General features: G+C 40.4%; 1 protein-coding gene across 1 annotated transcript in view; it reads right to left on the minus strand.

The window, feature by feature from the left end:
• The window catches only part of TSGA13 (testis specific 13), a 39,091-nt gene that overhangs the window by 5,501 nt on the left and 16,056 nt on the right, over positions 1-17,534 (minus strand). Inside the window, exons 2-5 of the mRNA XM_019923780.3 lie at positions 8,915-8,952; positions 6,381-6,459; positions 4,442-4,513; positions 3,350-3,556 (exon numbers count right to left, since the gene is read on the minus strand). Coding sequence (XP_019779339.2) covers positions 3,350-3,556; positions 4,442-4,513; positions 6,381-6,459; positions 8,915-8,952 — 396 coding nt within the window. The remainder of the gene's footprint in view (positions 1-3,349; positions 3,557-4,441; positions 4,514-6,380; positions 6,460-8,914; positions 8,953-17,534) is intronic.

Below are 17,534 nucleotides of genomic sequence, written 5' to 3' on the forward strand. Positions count from 1 at the left end.
ACCCCATAACGTTGCCTGGTACATAGTAAGTGCTCAATAAATATTTGTCGAATGAATAAAAGAATGACAGTTAATGAAGGAATAACCAAACTAATTAATTGACCCATACGGAACATTTTTGCTCAGAATTTTCAAACCTCTTTTTTAGAAATGCTTGCTGCTGAACCAAGTCTTTTCAATTCTGTACTCATTCTCTTTAAAGTCTTCCAGTTTTGAGGAACAGGAATTCATTTAAGTTACCTCAATTAATAGGGGTTTTACGGTAGCAGCATGTGTGCCTAGGACCTAAGACACAGCTAATAATCTGGCCACAAAAGAGCAGAAACCTTAGCAGAGCTAGACCTTAGAGCAGAAAAACAAAAATAAAAAACTTATCTGGAATCCAAGGCAGCACTATCTAGGACCACTACTGCATAAGCTTGTCTATCTTGTCTCATATCATTTAGCATTATGTCATTAACACGCTTCCTACCTTCTTCCTGTCTGCTTCCTTCTGTCTCTAGTGTTCATTCCTTACCTTTACCCTGTATATCTTTTTACCTACCCACAGCTTCTGCTTATTCATTTCTACTTCAAGCTGCCCCTACCTTCTTCCTCATGGTTTGACGTTTTTATGGCCTTCCTCTACATGCCCTTTCACGTTTTATTCCCACAGCCTCAGTCTTTTCCTTTCCCAATTCAGATGCCTGGGAGCAAGAATATGATTAGCTCAGGGATTTTGGTTGTTGATAAGTTACAAAACCGAGCAGGACCCTGTGGGGCTCCTGGGCACAGAAGCCTTTCTGTCCCCCATTTCTTGTTCATAGGGAACAGACTCCAGCCTCCAGCCTCCATGACCTTCCTTGAGTTCAAAAGGGAAAGATTCGAACAGTCGCTAATCAAGGGAGGAGCAGGCAAGAAACCACCTGAGGCGAGATTAAAGGGACCAGAGAAGCTCCTCAAGACCACCTGAGATTAAAGGAGTGCAGGCCCTGCACACACCCTAATCTTATCAGTAACCTTTGAACCATTACTGTAAAACTGCTCATCAAATCCTCCCAGGTTTGGAACATAGTTTTTCAGGGCAGGAGCCCACTGTGTCTCCCTTTGCCTGGCAAAGCAATAAAGCTATTCTTTTCCACTTCACCCAAAACTGTCTCCGAGATTTAATTCAGTGCTGGTGGTACAGAGGCCAACATTTTGGCATCAGTTAGTTGGTTTAGGTTTTGGTTTGGTTTTTGGGTTTTGTTTGTTTGGTTAGATTTGGGGGTACCGATCGACACCACAGGTCACTAACCAGCCTATGAATTTTGCTTCACTGGATCAGGTGGCCTTCTCTGGTCCTAGGTAGGCATAGAGAATTGAGTCTAGTTATTCAGAATAGGACCTTTTGGGGCATCCTATTCTTCACAAACTGTGGTAGGGCCATGTCACTTAGAAGGGGCTGTGAGTATAACAATCTCTGTGATAGACATGTCTGGTTCATTCTTCAACTTGATTGCTGGTACCCACACTCTTCTTATACACATGTCTGGGTGTAGCAAAAGAATGCTTCTTTTGTGCATAATCTCAGGCTCACAAAAGATTATCACATTTGTATAGTAAGAGAAAGGGATGCAGCATGAATATTAAAGAGGCATTCTAGATATTGGGCATTTCCATCTTCTTGGACTTCTTCCAGATAGCCCCATAAAATTACCATGCTGCCAGTCTTTGACAATCAGAGCCTTAATACTGTCTATTAATACAATTTGGCTGGTACCACAATTTACTCATGAGTATGATCAGGTCCCACATGTGACCTGGAAGGCTCACAAAGTGCCAGCTGTTGGAAGAAAGCTCTTCTTGCACCAGGGTTACGTGATAGTCTTGTATTTCCTTCTCTACCTTGAGCAAGGCAGCCCTGGCTTGACATTTGTTCCTCTCAGTGTATGTTATCCACTACCATGAGAGACAACCTCTGAGGTTATGTCCAAATGGCACAAATTCTGAGACCCAAGGAACCATAGGCAATGAATTAATTAACTCCTTTGTCAGCATATACCACTGGATATTAGCATTTTATCATCCGTTTGGAAAGGAATCTCTCACTGCCATCCATCTAGCTGATAAGAAATACTAATTCCATATTGACCACATTTTATTATAACAGTCTGTCTTGGATCATTCCACTCCCAGCATCAAATTTCTGTAATAATTAGATTTTTTAAATTTACACTTTCACTTATTTAATTTCTTCTTGTTATATTAGGCCCACTCTTAAGGCTGTCAAGATCTTTTTTAGATCATATGCTTAAATATCTCTTAATTGATTTTCTTCATTTCCTCTGTTATTGATTTATTCAATTCTTCAGCATCCCTCACTTTGACAATTGTAGTAATAATATAACTAATCTTACCGATTTTTTCTCTTCCACAACTAATACACCTTTCTCTCAACTTCCTAAAAAGGTCTTCTAAAATGCAAATTTGATTTTACCTTTTATCTCCTGCCATTTACTCTCTTACATTCCCCTAAATGCTCCTCAATTTCTCATGTCTCTATGCCTTTGCCCTTCCCACTGATTGGAATATTCTCCTTTTTTTTTTTTTTTTGGACAGGGGTCACCTCTTTTGTAAAATCTCCTTGATTACTTCCTTTCCTCCAATAAAGATACTGTTCTCTACTGTATATTAGTGTATCTTGTATATTCTTTTATTATTCATATATCCTGGTATATAATAATTACTTTTTATATCTCATTTATTGATCTGTCTCTCCTGTTAGACTCCAAGCTCCTTCAAGATAGAAACTGTCTTGTAATCATCTTCATATTTTAGTTCTTAGCTTAGTGTATGTCCAGTAATTGTTTATTGAATTGAATTTGAACTTCTCTAGTGTATAACAAAGTCCCAAACATCTGGCTGTTGTGATAGTAAATTTTCTGTTCTCCCCTTCTGACACCCAAGAGCAGTGGGTATAGAGCATAACCCTTTACCCCTTTCCCAATTTGATATTCGTTTCTGTTCCTTGTTCGTCATTTCCTGTTTTATCTGTTGCTACTTTATACTCAACTAGAAAGCCAGTGGCTAGTTTACCCTTTGTTAATTACAAACTAAATATCTTTGACCAAGGAGGAACAATTTTGAATTAAGACCCTCTTTTCTCTGTGTAATGAACTTTCATGACCAAAGTTTGTGCAATTCTGATTCTGAGTATTTCCCAGGCTCTCAGATTCTATTTGGTGAAGCATATGGCAAAGAATAAGAAGGAAGAGGTTGGGTCCTGAGTACCATCTTCCACGTTAGGTTAGCTCCCTTCTTCAAGCTAACTCCTAATTCTTCAGGATCCTTACTCAGGGTGCCAGGAAACTTCCCCAGGTGCCATTACCTTGAGCAGTAACTCACTGGAAAAGTATTTTGATGTCGTGTCCTTTCCTTGATGGTCGATTGAGCAGGGAAGTGGGTTGTTGGTCATAATCAGTAAGGTCTTATCCTGATCATACTCTGTTACTTTCAATGTGAAGCTTTGAATTTTCCTGTTTCGAGCCAGGAATTTATGCAGTGCAGTGGGCTTCAAAGGCTCATAGTACTGGGCCTGAGCAGACAGAAAGATTTCCAGAGAGACAAAGGGATTAGTTCAAGAGCAGATTAACAAATCAGTTGGCTAATCTTTTGCCTCTATGGGGTAGGGGTAGAAGCCGGACAGGGGCTGGGTTTAATAGAAAATGTCTGAAGCTCTCTGTCCCTTTCTTCTCTCAGAGCTTTTCCCTGCAAACAGACCAAGGGGCTGGGGAAATGAGATGGAAAAGTTTCCACATTAAAAGGAGCGAGATGACTTCATTCTTGTGGAAAAGTTGTGCCCAACATTGTGCCCAAGAAAACAGGACAAGCAGAAGTTTCTATGTTCAACCTAAACAGCCTTCTCTACAACTCACTCTGAGGCAGAGGAGGGAAACTGCCAGGAACCAAATCTCCTAGTTCAGAGAGCCCTGAGGGGGCCAACACAGCCCTTATCTGCATCTTCCTACCCACCAACGTTTCTCCACAGGCACAACCACATTAATATGCAGAATAAGCACAAAGTTAAAAAAAGGAAAAGCAGTCACAAAAGACAGCATGTCACTTAAGATGTAGTGGGGGAAGGGGCATGCCCACTAAACTTGCTTTTCCATCAGCAGGAGGAAGGTGGAGGATTAGAGAGAGAGGAAGGGAGAGGGAGAGAACAGAACACTTCCTGATTCGAAATATGTTTTCTCAATTAAAAAAAAAAAATCAGCTGCAGGAACCACCTTCTTCCCAGTCCTGCCCTCCTCCCTCACCACCATTCCCAACAGTGTCCTGAGAGAGCTCTGCTTCCCTGTCCTAGGAGGATGCACAGTCACAGAAGCTGGTGACACTTGGAGGCACTTGGGATACTCTGCAGTGGGCCTCAGCTGAAACTTGCTGTTGGAGATCTTGGGGGAATGCTTTTATCACCTACCAAATTTGGATGGACTGTGTAATGGTGAAGGTTCTCTGGAACAAATTTTGATTGCCCGACTGCATCAAAAATCTAGAGACAATAATCAAAATTAGTATTTCAAGTTGTACCTATTCTAAACAATATTCCATTCCTTACCTCACCTTAGTCTGGCTAAAATCTGGTCTCTAACTTAAATTAAGTGAGAAGAACTCCATGCTCTGCACCCTGGGTTTCTGGAATGAGAGCCATAGCATGGAGAGCTAGGTTCTAAGGCACCCTGACAGGGTAGCTTGTACATGGAAATGTGGACCAGCTTTGTGAAATGTTAGGAGCTGTTAGGAAGTGAAGGGGTGAAATAGACAAGGGCAGCATCAAAGTTTAGACCGGGACAAATCATCCCTAGAGCTCACACCTCTTTCTTCTGCCTTTTCCATCTCTATAGAAGGGAAATCAGGTAAAAAACAAAACAAAACATGCAAAATCAGGTGAAAAACAAAACAACCTTTAAGGAGAAAAACAAGTTACAGAAGGGCAATAACTTAAGGGTTGTCGGTGAAAGGAAGCCTGGGGGATAACTGCTTTCGGGGCTGGGGGCGGCACACAGAAGGGAGAAACAATGGTGCAGTCTGCATTTTTGAATATTTCTGTGACATATGATTCTTCCAGAAATGTGGCAAAAAGTAATTGAATTTTGGTAACCCTTCTGTCTACCACTTTGTGTTTTTCTGCTGGTGGTGGTGCTGGTGATTGGTGGATTGCTTGAGTGCCATGTCTGGTGGTAGAGTTGCTGGACCTCCTCCATCTCCTTCTGCTGACCCCCAGGGCTGTTGCCTGGCCTCTAGCTTAGCCCCAGGTTATCTAAGGATAAATCAAAGGGACAAGAACACAAGGAGATAAAAGCTCTAAGTTATCTCCTTCGGGCTTGGCCTAATCAGGAATCAGATAAAGAGCACAATCCTGTCTGTGGATGAGCATTTCTAAAGATTGCCATGCCCCCAAGGAGGTGATATAGTAAGCTGGGATTCAGAAGAAAGGGAACTCACACTGAACAGGTGAATGCGGCAAGAAGGTGAATGAAGAGGGAGATAGTAAGAGTGGGACAAAACTGTGTGATGAGGGGAGGAAAATGCCAGGAGTTGGCAATTTCCAGGGCTTGGAGGAGGACTGTGGGGAGGATTAGCAGAGATATGCCATACATTCTTTTAGGAATGCTGGGATGAAATAGGGGACAAATCCAAAGTTGCAATGATTTCATTTGTGTTACCTTCTGTAAAACTGAAGTCCCTTTGTTCAAAACAAAAATACATTTGAAAAACTGGCTTCACAGATATGACATATATATTTAGAATCACAGACGTCTCGGGAAAATTTATTTGGGAGAAGATGTGAAGACTTTTCCTTTATAGTTGTTTTTTTTAATTAATTTTTTGGGGAAAGTCTCTGGGAAAAATGTTTTTACTCCCAAATTTTTCTAAGGTATTGCATCTTGTTTCCAAATTAGTCTCCAGTAGTTGACTAAATCCATAAGAATGTCCAAATTGGAGTATGTTTTTAGTTTTATGTTGAATTGTACTATCTCTGGCTGATGAAATAAAAGTTGACCTGGAAAATTCACTTGAATATGATAAACCTTGGGAAGCAACCAAGCTATCCAAAGGAGTTTTGTTGCAAGAAGTGACCACAAAATCAAGTTTAAGTCAGGGCTTAACACTCGCTCATCCCCTAAAATAGATTTCTGGTCCCTGGGTTTTGATTCTTTGCTGATATGTCCCTGTCTCTTCCCTTTTCTATGTCTCTGTTTCTCTTTCATAAAATTAGATAAATTAACGTTGCTTTCTATATAAATCTTGACCCCTTTTTGCTTTTCAACATGAAGTTTGTGAGACCCAGCTTATAAAGTAGTCTAAGCAATTCCAAAGAAAGATTATAAGTGAACATTGCTAATGCTCTTTCTTACCTCATCACTATCAACAATTGTTTCTTTCTCAAATTTAACTGGGCTAGTTCTTGAAGTCTTTGATTTGCCATACTGAAACCTGAAAAAGAGGCAGAATATCAAATTATTTTTTTCTTACTCAGAGTCTTGGTCTTCTACATGTTCTCAACCTCTCTCAATGAAGTTTGGGGACATGACTTAGAAGAGCCCAATTTGGGTGATCACTGATTGCGTATGTATGGGTAGTAAAGAACAGGACTCATTATTCAGCCTGCATGCTGGGCTCTTCAGTGTGAAGAGTTAATCAAGTGGGACCTCTTGAAGACATGGTGACAACTAATAAGTTGATTTCTTCTAAAATAGGGGTTTTAAGAAATGCAAATTAAAACCACAATAAGCTATCACCTCACACTTGTCAGAATGGCTATTACCAAAAAGAACACAAATAACAATTGTTGCAGAGGATGTGGAAAAAAGGGAGCCCTCATACACTGTGGGGATGTAAATTGGTGCAGCCACTATGGAAAACAGTATGGAGGTTCCTAAAAAAAAAACTAAAAATGGAACTACCATGAGACCCAGCAATTCTACTCCTAGGTATATATCCAAAAAAACCCCTGAAGATACTAATTCAAAAAGATACATGTACCCTAATATTCATAGCAGCATTATTTACAATTGCCAAGATATGGAAGCAACCTGAGGGTCCATCAACAGACGAATGGATAAAGAAGATGTGGTATATATGTACAATGGAATACTACTCAGCCATAAAAAGAATGAAATTTTGCCATTTGCGACAACATGTATGGTCTTGGAGAGTATTATGCTAAGTGAAGTAAGTCAGGCAGAGAAAGACAAATATTATATGATATCACTTATATGTGGAATCTAAAAAATAAAACAAACTAGGAAATATAACAAAAAAGAAACAGACTCACAGATATAGTGAACAAAAAATAGTGGTCACCAGTGGGGAGTGGGAAGGGGGAGGGGCAAGATAGGAGTAGGGGATTAAGAGGTACAAAGTACTATGTATAAGATAAATAAGCTACAAGGATATATTGTACAACACAGGGAATATAGCTAATATTCTATAATAACTTTAAATGGAATATAACATTTAAAAATTGTGAATCACCATGTTGTATACCTGAAACTTATATAATATTGTACATCAACTATACCTCAATTTAAAAAAAAAAATAGGGATTTTAGACCACTCAAGGAACTGGCCTAGTAGACTGCTTAGGCAAATTCTTTTGGGCAACTGGACAATCATAATACCCTTAAAGACCACCTACGGTTTTGAATGTCTACCTGCATACTCTTCTCCACATGGAAACAGCTCTGCCCTTGCCAATAATTAGCCAATGATTCCATGAGAAGGGATACAGTTAGTGGAACTTCCCAACTAAATTTCCAATTCTTAATGACCATGCTTGGATTACTGGTTCCCTCATGTACCCAACCACATCTAAGTTTCCCTACCTAGAATTAAGGTAATAAAAACAATCATCAGTGGTAAATATTCTCATAATCTAAACTTTCATTTACTTTCCCATCTCCCTCTTCTCCAGATACCAGTTCCCTTTGGAGAAAAAGGGCAAAAGTTGCAATATTTAGTAACAAAGTATTTTGGATTCCTTGACCAATTCTTACTAAACCTTTACTGCCCTAACATAGTGAAAGATGCTCATCAGTAAGATTGGGTTACTTAAAATAAATAGCCTGCTTTCTCTTTGGAGGTTAAACTAGCTTAAATTAAGTAGGACCCTGGAACTACCTCAACTAAACCTCTCTCCTTTAAAAATGAGGGTGGCAGAGTAAAGACCAAAACAAGAAAAGTAGAAATGGCCAAGCTATGTAGTTGATAGGTCAACGGGCTATAGCATGGTATAAATAATCCCAAATCCAGGATCAAATCCCATCCAAGGATGGCTCACTTCCATCTATTGCTGGCCACCAGCTGCATCATTAACTCAGGGCAGAGGTCTTAAAAATAGTCCCCAGGAGAGAGGGTGACACATTGTGGGTAGACCAAAATAAATTCACCCCCACTTAACATCGTAGAGTTGGTGCCCTTTTGATGTGTACTATTACCTTAAGTTATCTAATAATTAACACTATATTATAGGCTTTATTGTAGCACTTTCCAAAATGATTCTTTGGTATCTAAGAGGCAGCACAGGATCCCAGATACTCTTGTTCAAGGCCAAGTTAAGGCATAAAACTGCATGAAAAATGCTTCTTCAGCCCAGCAGTGTCCATATTTGACAGCCCGGCATTTTTCTTTTGGTAAAGCTACTCTAGTTGCTGTATGAAGCACAGATCAAGATCTGATTTTTGATCCCAGGACAGTAAGTCAATTAAAACGTTTTTAATGAGTGTCTACTCTGTGACTAGTACTTTTCAAAGTGATATGGACTACAAAATGAGTCTGTATAAGAAGGTATTCATAACTTGGTTGGGCAAAAAAGACTACACACTTGGCCTGTCTCTTTTGGCCCATTACTGTTCACTGCTAAGTGGGCCAACCCAAGGCAAATATTCACCCAGAGGCCAAACTCAGTGCCTCTAAATAGTCCACGTTCTGCAGGGGTTCAGTTCAATCCAAACATTCTTTTCTTAGCATATTCTTTGTGCTCAGCCCCATTCTTGATCCTGTGTGAAAACAAGAGGAGACTTATTGATGCCATTGTGAAGGCAGAAAATGCACAAGACATGATGATCCTTGCCCTCAAGAACTTAAGTTTAGTTGGTAAATGAGGGGAGGGAAGAGAAAGTGATTGTTAAATATGAAACAATAATGACAAATACATGCTAACATATTAGGTAAGTCAATTCATTTCTTGGGGCCTCAATTTCCTCATCTGTAAAAATAGAGTTAACCAAATGATTTAAAGGTGACGTTCTAATTCCATGACAGTGGTGAGATTTACCTATATAAAGAGCTGAAATAAAATTAATTCACGTGTCAGTTGTGGGAGAAGTTTGGAAGAGTAGCCATCCTTTAATGTATACCTCCCCTCTCAATATAATCATACTTTTCCAGATATTAGTCCTGACTGGAAGGTTATTTTGTTTTTATTTTTTTGCTGTTGTTGTTTGAAGTGATAAGACATAAAAGTGGGGAGGTAGGATGAGATCAAATAATGGGGGCCCTGACAATTAAGGAGAGCTTTGTTAAGGCCTATTAGCCCAAGCTCCTAAAAAGCCTATGGGTTTGGAGGAAAGATCTATATTAATGTTAATAGTTTTGATAGGTGATTGCTCAGGCTTTATGTCTAGTTTGAGTGTCTAGACACAAACCCTAAATATGACTATCTAGAGTTTATCACTAGACTGAGTTAACCTCTGAAACTTCCCTTCAAGGGAAATAGACTAATAAGCTTTTCACCCTTTTCTCACCTTTAGTTTTTCTGGAATTGTGAATCCAGCTCACATGTATATTGAAACTAAAATAAGTAGGAGCCAACAAATTGGGGGATATAAGGCTTGTGCTGTTTGTCTGCAAATCAGTGTGGGGAAAAACATCACACAAACACAAAAGCTACATCTAAAATAAGAATAGAAAGATGGAGTGTACAATACCTTGAAGGACATTAGGAAAGCTTAGTTCAGGGAAGAAGGGGAAATTCCTTGACATGGAAACTGTCCATTTTGAAAATATTCTAGCGGAGACACAGGGAATTTGTGATGAAAAGGCAATCTAGAATGCTGAGGTGTTCTATGTTCGAGTCAGAGAATGAAAAGTCCAAAGATTTTAAACAAAATCTGCTATAATCTGCTCCAGTTTGTTTTTCTAACCTATGACTCCCCAACATACACACACACTGACCCTTTCACTGTATCTTTTTGAAAAAAATTTATTGAAGTATAGTTGATTCACAATGCTGTGTTAATTTCTGCAGTACAGCAAAGTGATTCAGTTTACATATATATATACATTTTTTTTCATATTCTTTTCCATTATGGTTTATCACAGGATATTGAATACAGTTCCCTGTGCTATACAGTAAGGATATATTTTCACTGTATCTTAATCAACTTCTGCCTTAGCCAATGTTTTTACCCTTTTCCTCAGACATAGTGAACATTTATTTCTCTTATTCTCCAAACTTAAAACTCTCTCCCCAACCTCTTCAAACCATTTGAGTCTTCTTCTTTACTTATGTTACTACTTAGGCCTTTCTTCTTCAGAGAAGACTTTCCACATCAATCTAATCCCAAATTCTAGCATGCAGGTACTGTTTTTTTGTGCATGCAATTATATAGTAAATTGTTATTCTACGTATACTTTTCTTATATGCAGGTTGTTTGCTCCCTAGGCAGTAAGCTCCTTGAAAGTGAAATATGAATTATATATATATTATGTTTGTTCCACCCACAGTGCTTTATACATTAGGCATTCAAAATCAATATTTGTTTATTTCAATATATTTGCCAAACATCTATGACATGTTAGGCACTGTCGTAGGTAATGGGAACTAAATAAAAATTAAATGTACTCTTCGACCTCAAGGAGCTCACAGTTTAACCTAGAAGACAGATCAGGAAAGAGTGGAATGCAACACATTGCAATGGGCATGTTAGAGAGAAGTTCAGGATGCTAGCGGAGTAGAGAGGAAGAGCACTTAACCTGGATGAGGAGAGACAGGGAGAGGTTTGGAACTAGTCCCTAAAGTGAGCCTGGAAAGGTGAGTATGAGTCAACCAGGTGAAAAGAAGAGGAAATGGGCATTTGAGAAAGAGGGAGCAACACAAGCTAAAACATGAACATAGAATAAAGCATGTCTTGTTTAGGAGCATTGCCAGTAACCACAGTATGCCTGGAACATAAGATTTAATGAAGGGACTTCCCTAGTGGCGCAGTGGTTAAGAATCCGCCTGCCAATGCAGGGGACATGGTTTCGAGCCCAGGAAGATCCCACATGTCGTAGAGCAACAAAGCCCGAGCGCCACAACTACTGAGCCTGCGCCCTAGAGCCTGTGAGCCACAAACTGAGCCCGTGCGCCACAGCTACTGAAGCCCGCGTGCCTAGTGCCTGTGCTCCGCAACAAGAGAAGCCACCGCAATGAGTAGCACGTGCACCGCAACCAAGAGTAGCCCCCACTCGCCGCAACTAGAGAAAGTCCGCGCAGCAACGAAGGCTCAACGCAGCCAAAATTAATTAACTTTTAAAAAAAGATTTAATGAAATGGTAGCAAGGGATGAGACTAGAGAGGAAGCCAGGGTCTAAATCCTAGAGTGAAGTCCCTAGAAGAAGCTTGTAGGTTATTCTATGAATAATAAAGCACTATGGAGGGATGTTAAGTAGGGATACTTTGAACAGTATATATTTTTAAAATACAAAAATGGTGGCCATGTGAACTATAGATTGGAAAGATGCAGAGGCATTTGAGAAAGCTAGTTAGTATTGAGGAAGGTTTGAGAAGGGTGTATGGCAATTTTTGCCACTCACCCCTGTTTCCTAGCCCTGGATGACTTATTCAAAGATGGCCAACCAGATTCTTTCTACTAGGAATTTGAAAGTTTGATAAAGACAGAGAGATGAAAGATGATTGTAGCTGAGTTACCTTACCCAGTGTCCCAGACAAGTTTGAGCTCCACCTGCTAAGGTCCCCAGAAACGCCTCAGATCTAGTCTTCCTTGAAGCATGGTTATTCAGTTTTCCCTCCAATTCTGTGAGCTTTCCCAATATCTTTTCAAATAAATACCCCTTTTTTGCTTAAATTAGTCAGTTTGTTTCTGTTGATTGCAACCTAAAAAGCCTGAACTGATATAAGGTCTAAAATAAGGTAGTGGCAATGAAGAAGGATAAAAGAAGGAGATCTGAAAGATGTTAGAAAGGTGGGATTAATAAGACTTGGTAACCGGTTGGATCCATGGGCTCATGAATATTATAGTCACATTTCTAGCTCAGTTACCTGAGTGAATGTGGGTGCAATTTACTAAAATGTAGCATAAAGAAGATGGAGTCAGTTGATGAATTTTGGTTTTGGTCCACTGAGTATGAGATGCAGGTGGGGACAGTGTTGAGTAAATGGCTTAAAATATGCTTTTGGGAAAGAATTACACATTTGGGAATCAGCATCAAGTATATATGCTAGCTGAAAGTATTGGAGCCAATGAGCTTAAGCAGGAGAAACGGTGGGCTGAAAAGACACTAAGGCACGGGACAGAGGCTCAGATAAAGCAAACGCTAAAAGAAGAACATCACAAGTGGATGGTGTAAAGAATGCCAAAAAGGAGTGGCCAGAGGTTGGAGAACCAGGAGAAAGGAGCCCCAGAAATCACGGGAAGAGATGAGAAAAGAGAGGAGAGCCTCTACCTTAAAGCATCTAAACTGCAACTTTTGAAGGTACAGAAAATGATTAAAAACTCACAAAAAGTATCAAAGCTTAATAAGCAAGCCCATGCTACCAGTTATAAGGCAGATAAATCAGATCCAAAAAACCTGTTAGGCTTGAGTTCATGGCAAAGCCAGGATTTGCTTGAACAGAGACCATCTGAGAGAAGATAATGTGAATGTATCATACATTGTCCCCTGACTGTCTTCTTTCCAAACACAGGAGCTGCATCCACCAAAACTCAGGTTGGTCACCCCTTTCTACTACCCCTTAGGTGTTGATCTATGATGGGACCTAAGAATTGTTCCTCCTCAACCCTTCATCTCCACAACTTTCTATGTCTAGATGGAGACCTCACAGCCCAGGTAAACACTGGGTAGTAAGGATGGGGTGCTTGGGGTGGCATAGTGCATTTTGGGAGTATTAGGTGAGGGCAGGAGGCAGGAAGAACTCTTTGTGGAACCATTTTCTTCCTCTCCTCCTATTTCTCACTGCTTATAAAACAGAAACTTCTATCCATTTAAAAGTATTGGTATGGTAGCATCCTCCCTTCTTCTCTGAAAAGAAAAACTATGGCATATAGTACTGAGCAAGGGTAGGTAATCCCAATTTTGGCTCTTGCTTTCCCAAACAACCTGCCAGCAACACGTGGTAAGTTACCTGGGGGCTAGGGGGATGTATTAAGAAGCCAAATTTATATTCGGGTCCCAGCCATAGACTCCAAACTAGCCTCTAGCAAAAACAGATACTTCGAAATTATTTGCTTTTTGCTTTTTTTTTTTTTTTTTTTTTGTGGTACGCGGGCCTCTCACCGCTGCGGCCTCTCCCGCTGCAGAGCACAGGCTCCGGATGCACAGGCTCAGCGGCCATGGCCCATGGGCCCAGCCACTCCGCGGCATGTGGGATCCTCCCGGACCGGGGCACGAACCCGCGTCCCCCTCATCGGCAGGTGGACTCTCAACCACTGCGCCACCAGGGGAGCCCTGATTTTTGCATTTTTTAAAAAATTGCTTCGGAACCTGTAGGGGGAGGAGGTATATTTGGTACGTCAAACACCTCAACATCCTGGCTGCAGTGAATGCTGCGGCTGTAGTGTGAATGTTCTACATTGGTTCAGATACCAGCGAACAAGGAAATAGGGGTTTCAGGAAATTATCTCCATGGCAAAGCAAAAATGAAAGCCTGCTAGAAACTGGAGCCTGGGCAGAAAGCTTTGCCTAGCAACCTGCCTTCCATCTGTGGACAGAGTGGGACCAGGGTTTAAACATTCATTCATCTCATCTGTTGATCAATACCAAATCTGAACAGAACTAGCATTATTCAGCAATGAATAAATGGAAAATGACTTTCAGAGTTAATGAATTTTATGAGGAGGAGAATGTAGCCACAGCAATAGCCACTGTGGAATAAATATGGAGCTAAGAAAGACTATCAGAAATAGAGACATATGAAGAAGATCAGGAGATTGGGAACCTGGGAAATTCAAGGCCATGAGATTTGTTTGTAGACCTGTCTATTTAAAATATGGGGATATCTACTCACAAGAGAGAGTGGAAGCTATCTCTCTACACAGAGCTTTCATTCAATTTATCACAGGAGTGTAAGGGATGTGGGGGCCAAAGGAGAAACAAAAGGGAAGAAAATGGGTTTTTAAAAATATACAGGATGGACAGTAAGGGATAGAAGGTGGTCTCAGGAAAAACCTTGGGACTGAAGCCGCTCACCATGGCAAGTTTCTAAGTGTTGTGATTGGGATGGGAGCAGAAGATGTGTTTTCCCATTTACGGCACCTTCCCAGTCCCACTGACACATTTCATTCTCTTGTATCTTTAGAGCCTTTCTCCTGATCTAGCTCAATGGCACCACAGAACAAGGTTGCAGATTCTTAACTTGTAAGTCCAAGCATCAAAGACTCGACTGTAAGACAGAATGGTTCAGGAAATAGATGTGATCAATAAAGATGCCTCTCTCCAAGAGAGAAGAATATTTGTCAGTATTACAGAATGCTACCCTGATATGGGAGACACAGTGTCACAATTCATTGTCAAGATTGAGTTCACCCACAAAAGGTAGACTCTGGGCAATTAGCACTGATTTATTGGCATCTCAGTAGGCTGAAACAAACAAGCTTTCTCCCCACCCTCTTTTTTATTTTCTTGATCCTTCCAGTTCTTTCAAATAACATCAGACTTTTCGTAGCGTGATAGCCAGCAACAGTGATGTAGGATAATACATAATCATACCAAACTATATGTCTTCCTGTACATTACATTTTCACACCAAACCATATATTGAATTTCAGTACTGACAAAAACTTTAAAAACTTCAATATTTTATATTGTAGACTTAGGGTGAGGGGGGTTGGGAATGTGGAAGGATCTCTTTAGGAAGCCTCTTCTTTCTCACTTTTCCACTTTGTTTTCCCTCAAGAAGCAAATTCATATCACTGTTGGGGCTTCCTTTGTATTTGGAGAGATCTTATACATTAAAAGTTCACATAAATGGTTTCACTCATTCCTCTGTTCAGGCTCTGGCCCTCTATTCTCCATGTCTCCCTTTTCTCCATGTGGCAGGCCAATCCAGAAATTTGAATTTGATTTCTGATAGAGGGAAGAGGTCCCTCAGACACGGCTTTCTCTCACTATTTTAGGTATTAATATATGGTATTTGTTGCCACCATTTGCTTTTTATCATTCTGCTCAGCAATGGCTACAGGCCAGGACTTCAAACTATGAAAGCTTCAGACTCACATTTACTCATTTATTTGTTCATTCATGCAGCAAATACCAAATATTTATCAAACACCTGCTGTGGGACTTCCCTGGTGGCGCAGTTGTTAAGAATCCACCTGCCAATGCAGGGGACAAGGGTTCGAGCCCCGGTCCAGGAAGATCCCACATGCCGTGGAGCAACTAAGCCTGTGCACCACAACTACTGAGCCTACGCTCTAGAGCCCGTGAGCCACAACTACTGAGTCCGCGTGCCACAACTACTGAAGCCTGCACGCCTAGAGCCCGTGCTTCACAAAGAGAAGCCACCGCAATGAGAAGCCCCCACTCACTGCAACTAGAGAAAGCCCGCATGCAGCAACGAAGACCCAACGCGGCCAAAAATAAATAAATAAATAAATTTATTTAAAAAAACAAAACAAAAAACCCTGCTATGTGCCAGCGCCTCATCTAGGCTCCAAGAATACAGTAGTAAACAAAACAGACAAAAATCCCTATCCTCTTGGAGCTTACATTCTGGTTGGGGACGAGATGCAATTGCAGTTTACATCTGCTCTTGGATGCTAACAGATATCTCAGACTTGACAAGTTCAAAATAATTCTTGATTCTCCCTCCCCATCATTCCTCCCTCAGTTTTTCCCATCTCAAGAGGTGGCACTGCCATTTATTCGATTGTTCAGGCAGAAAGCTTTGGAGTTATCCTTGATTCCTCTTATTCCCTCAACTACACATCCAATCTATTCATCGTCAAGACCTATTGATTCCATTATCCAAATGTGTTCCAAATCTGACTGCCTTTCAACCACCCTGGTCCAAGCCAAAGCTTCCTTTCACTATGGGCTGCCTAAAAACAATTGCAGCTTTCTTTGTGATGAATCTCCTTTGCAGGAGATGAGGAAAAGGGGAAGTAATGTTAGGAAGTGAACAATATGTCAGGCACAGATTAGATGCCTGTTGGCAGGTCTTATCAGCTCTATTTCCCTTAAGAAATCAAAGGCATTTGATAAGAAAGAATTCTAAGTGATCTTTCTCAGGCTTTTAGAAAGAGTCTATGAATTATGGTCCAAGTATTCCATTTCCCTGAGTTTGCATGGTGGGCCTGCTTCCCTTATGTCCTCATGAACACTTGGTTAAACCCAGAGACAGTGTTAAACACACAGGAGAAGGGGAAGGAAAGAAGCAAATGTGTTTCTGTAGATAGATCTTTTTCAAATATAAAAATTAAAAAATTACAGAATTTTCCTGCTCAAACCCTCTCAATACTTCCTATCACATTTAAAATAAAACCCAAACTCTTTACTATATTATACAAGATCACCCTTCTCCCTAACTTCATCTCCTTCTAGGCTCTCCATCATGGCAGCAACTCTTGCCATCTTGGACTTCTTGCTATTCCTTGAACACGCTAAGGTCATTCCCTTTCAGGGCTTTTGTTAATTCTAGTCTCTGGAACACTCTTCACCAAGAACTTCCAATGACTTACACCCTCACTCCATTCATTTTTCTGGGCAAGTGTCACCTTATAAGACAGGATTTCCTTAGCCACTCCAAATAGGTACTCTCTCCCAATGAAATTGTATCTCTGTATTATGCTTTATTATTCTTCAAAGCCCTTCGATTTACCTGAATTTATATACTTTTAAATTTATTATCCATCTCCTTTAGAAGAATGTACACTGTAATGTGGCAAGGATTTTGCATGCTGTCTTCACTACTATCTCCCCAGTGCTTGGAAGAGTACTATTTGATACACAGTGGACACTCGGCAAATATTTGTTGATTGAATGAGTAACTGAAAACCCTGCTGAAAAATTCCAAGTAGACTATGTGAGTTTGGGGGCTTGATTTATTATTGCTACGCATCGTTGGTGGTACTAAATAGCCATCCCAAACCTTCTCCCTTTTTATCTTGTTCTTAAAGAAGAAGTAGGTGTGAGCAAAAATCAGCGTGGAACCAGAATCGAGGGTTTTATGTGGCTTATCAACAGCCTCCTTGAGGCATTTCCCTCCCTACCCACCTCTGCTCTGTGCTCTCAGTTTGGCTCTGATATGTCTGTTAGTTTTGAGCCAATCACATTTGTGAATACCATAG

Source organism: Tursiops truncatus, chromosome 9, assembly GCF_011762595.2.
Source record: "Tursiops truncatus isolate mTurTru1 chromosome 9, mTurTru1.mat.Y, whole genome shotgun sequence".
Taxonomy (NCBI): domain Eukaryota; kingdom Metazoa; phylum Chordata; class Mammalia; order Artiodactyla; family Delphinidae; genus Tursiops; species Tursiops truncatus.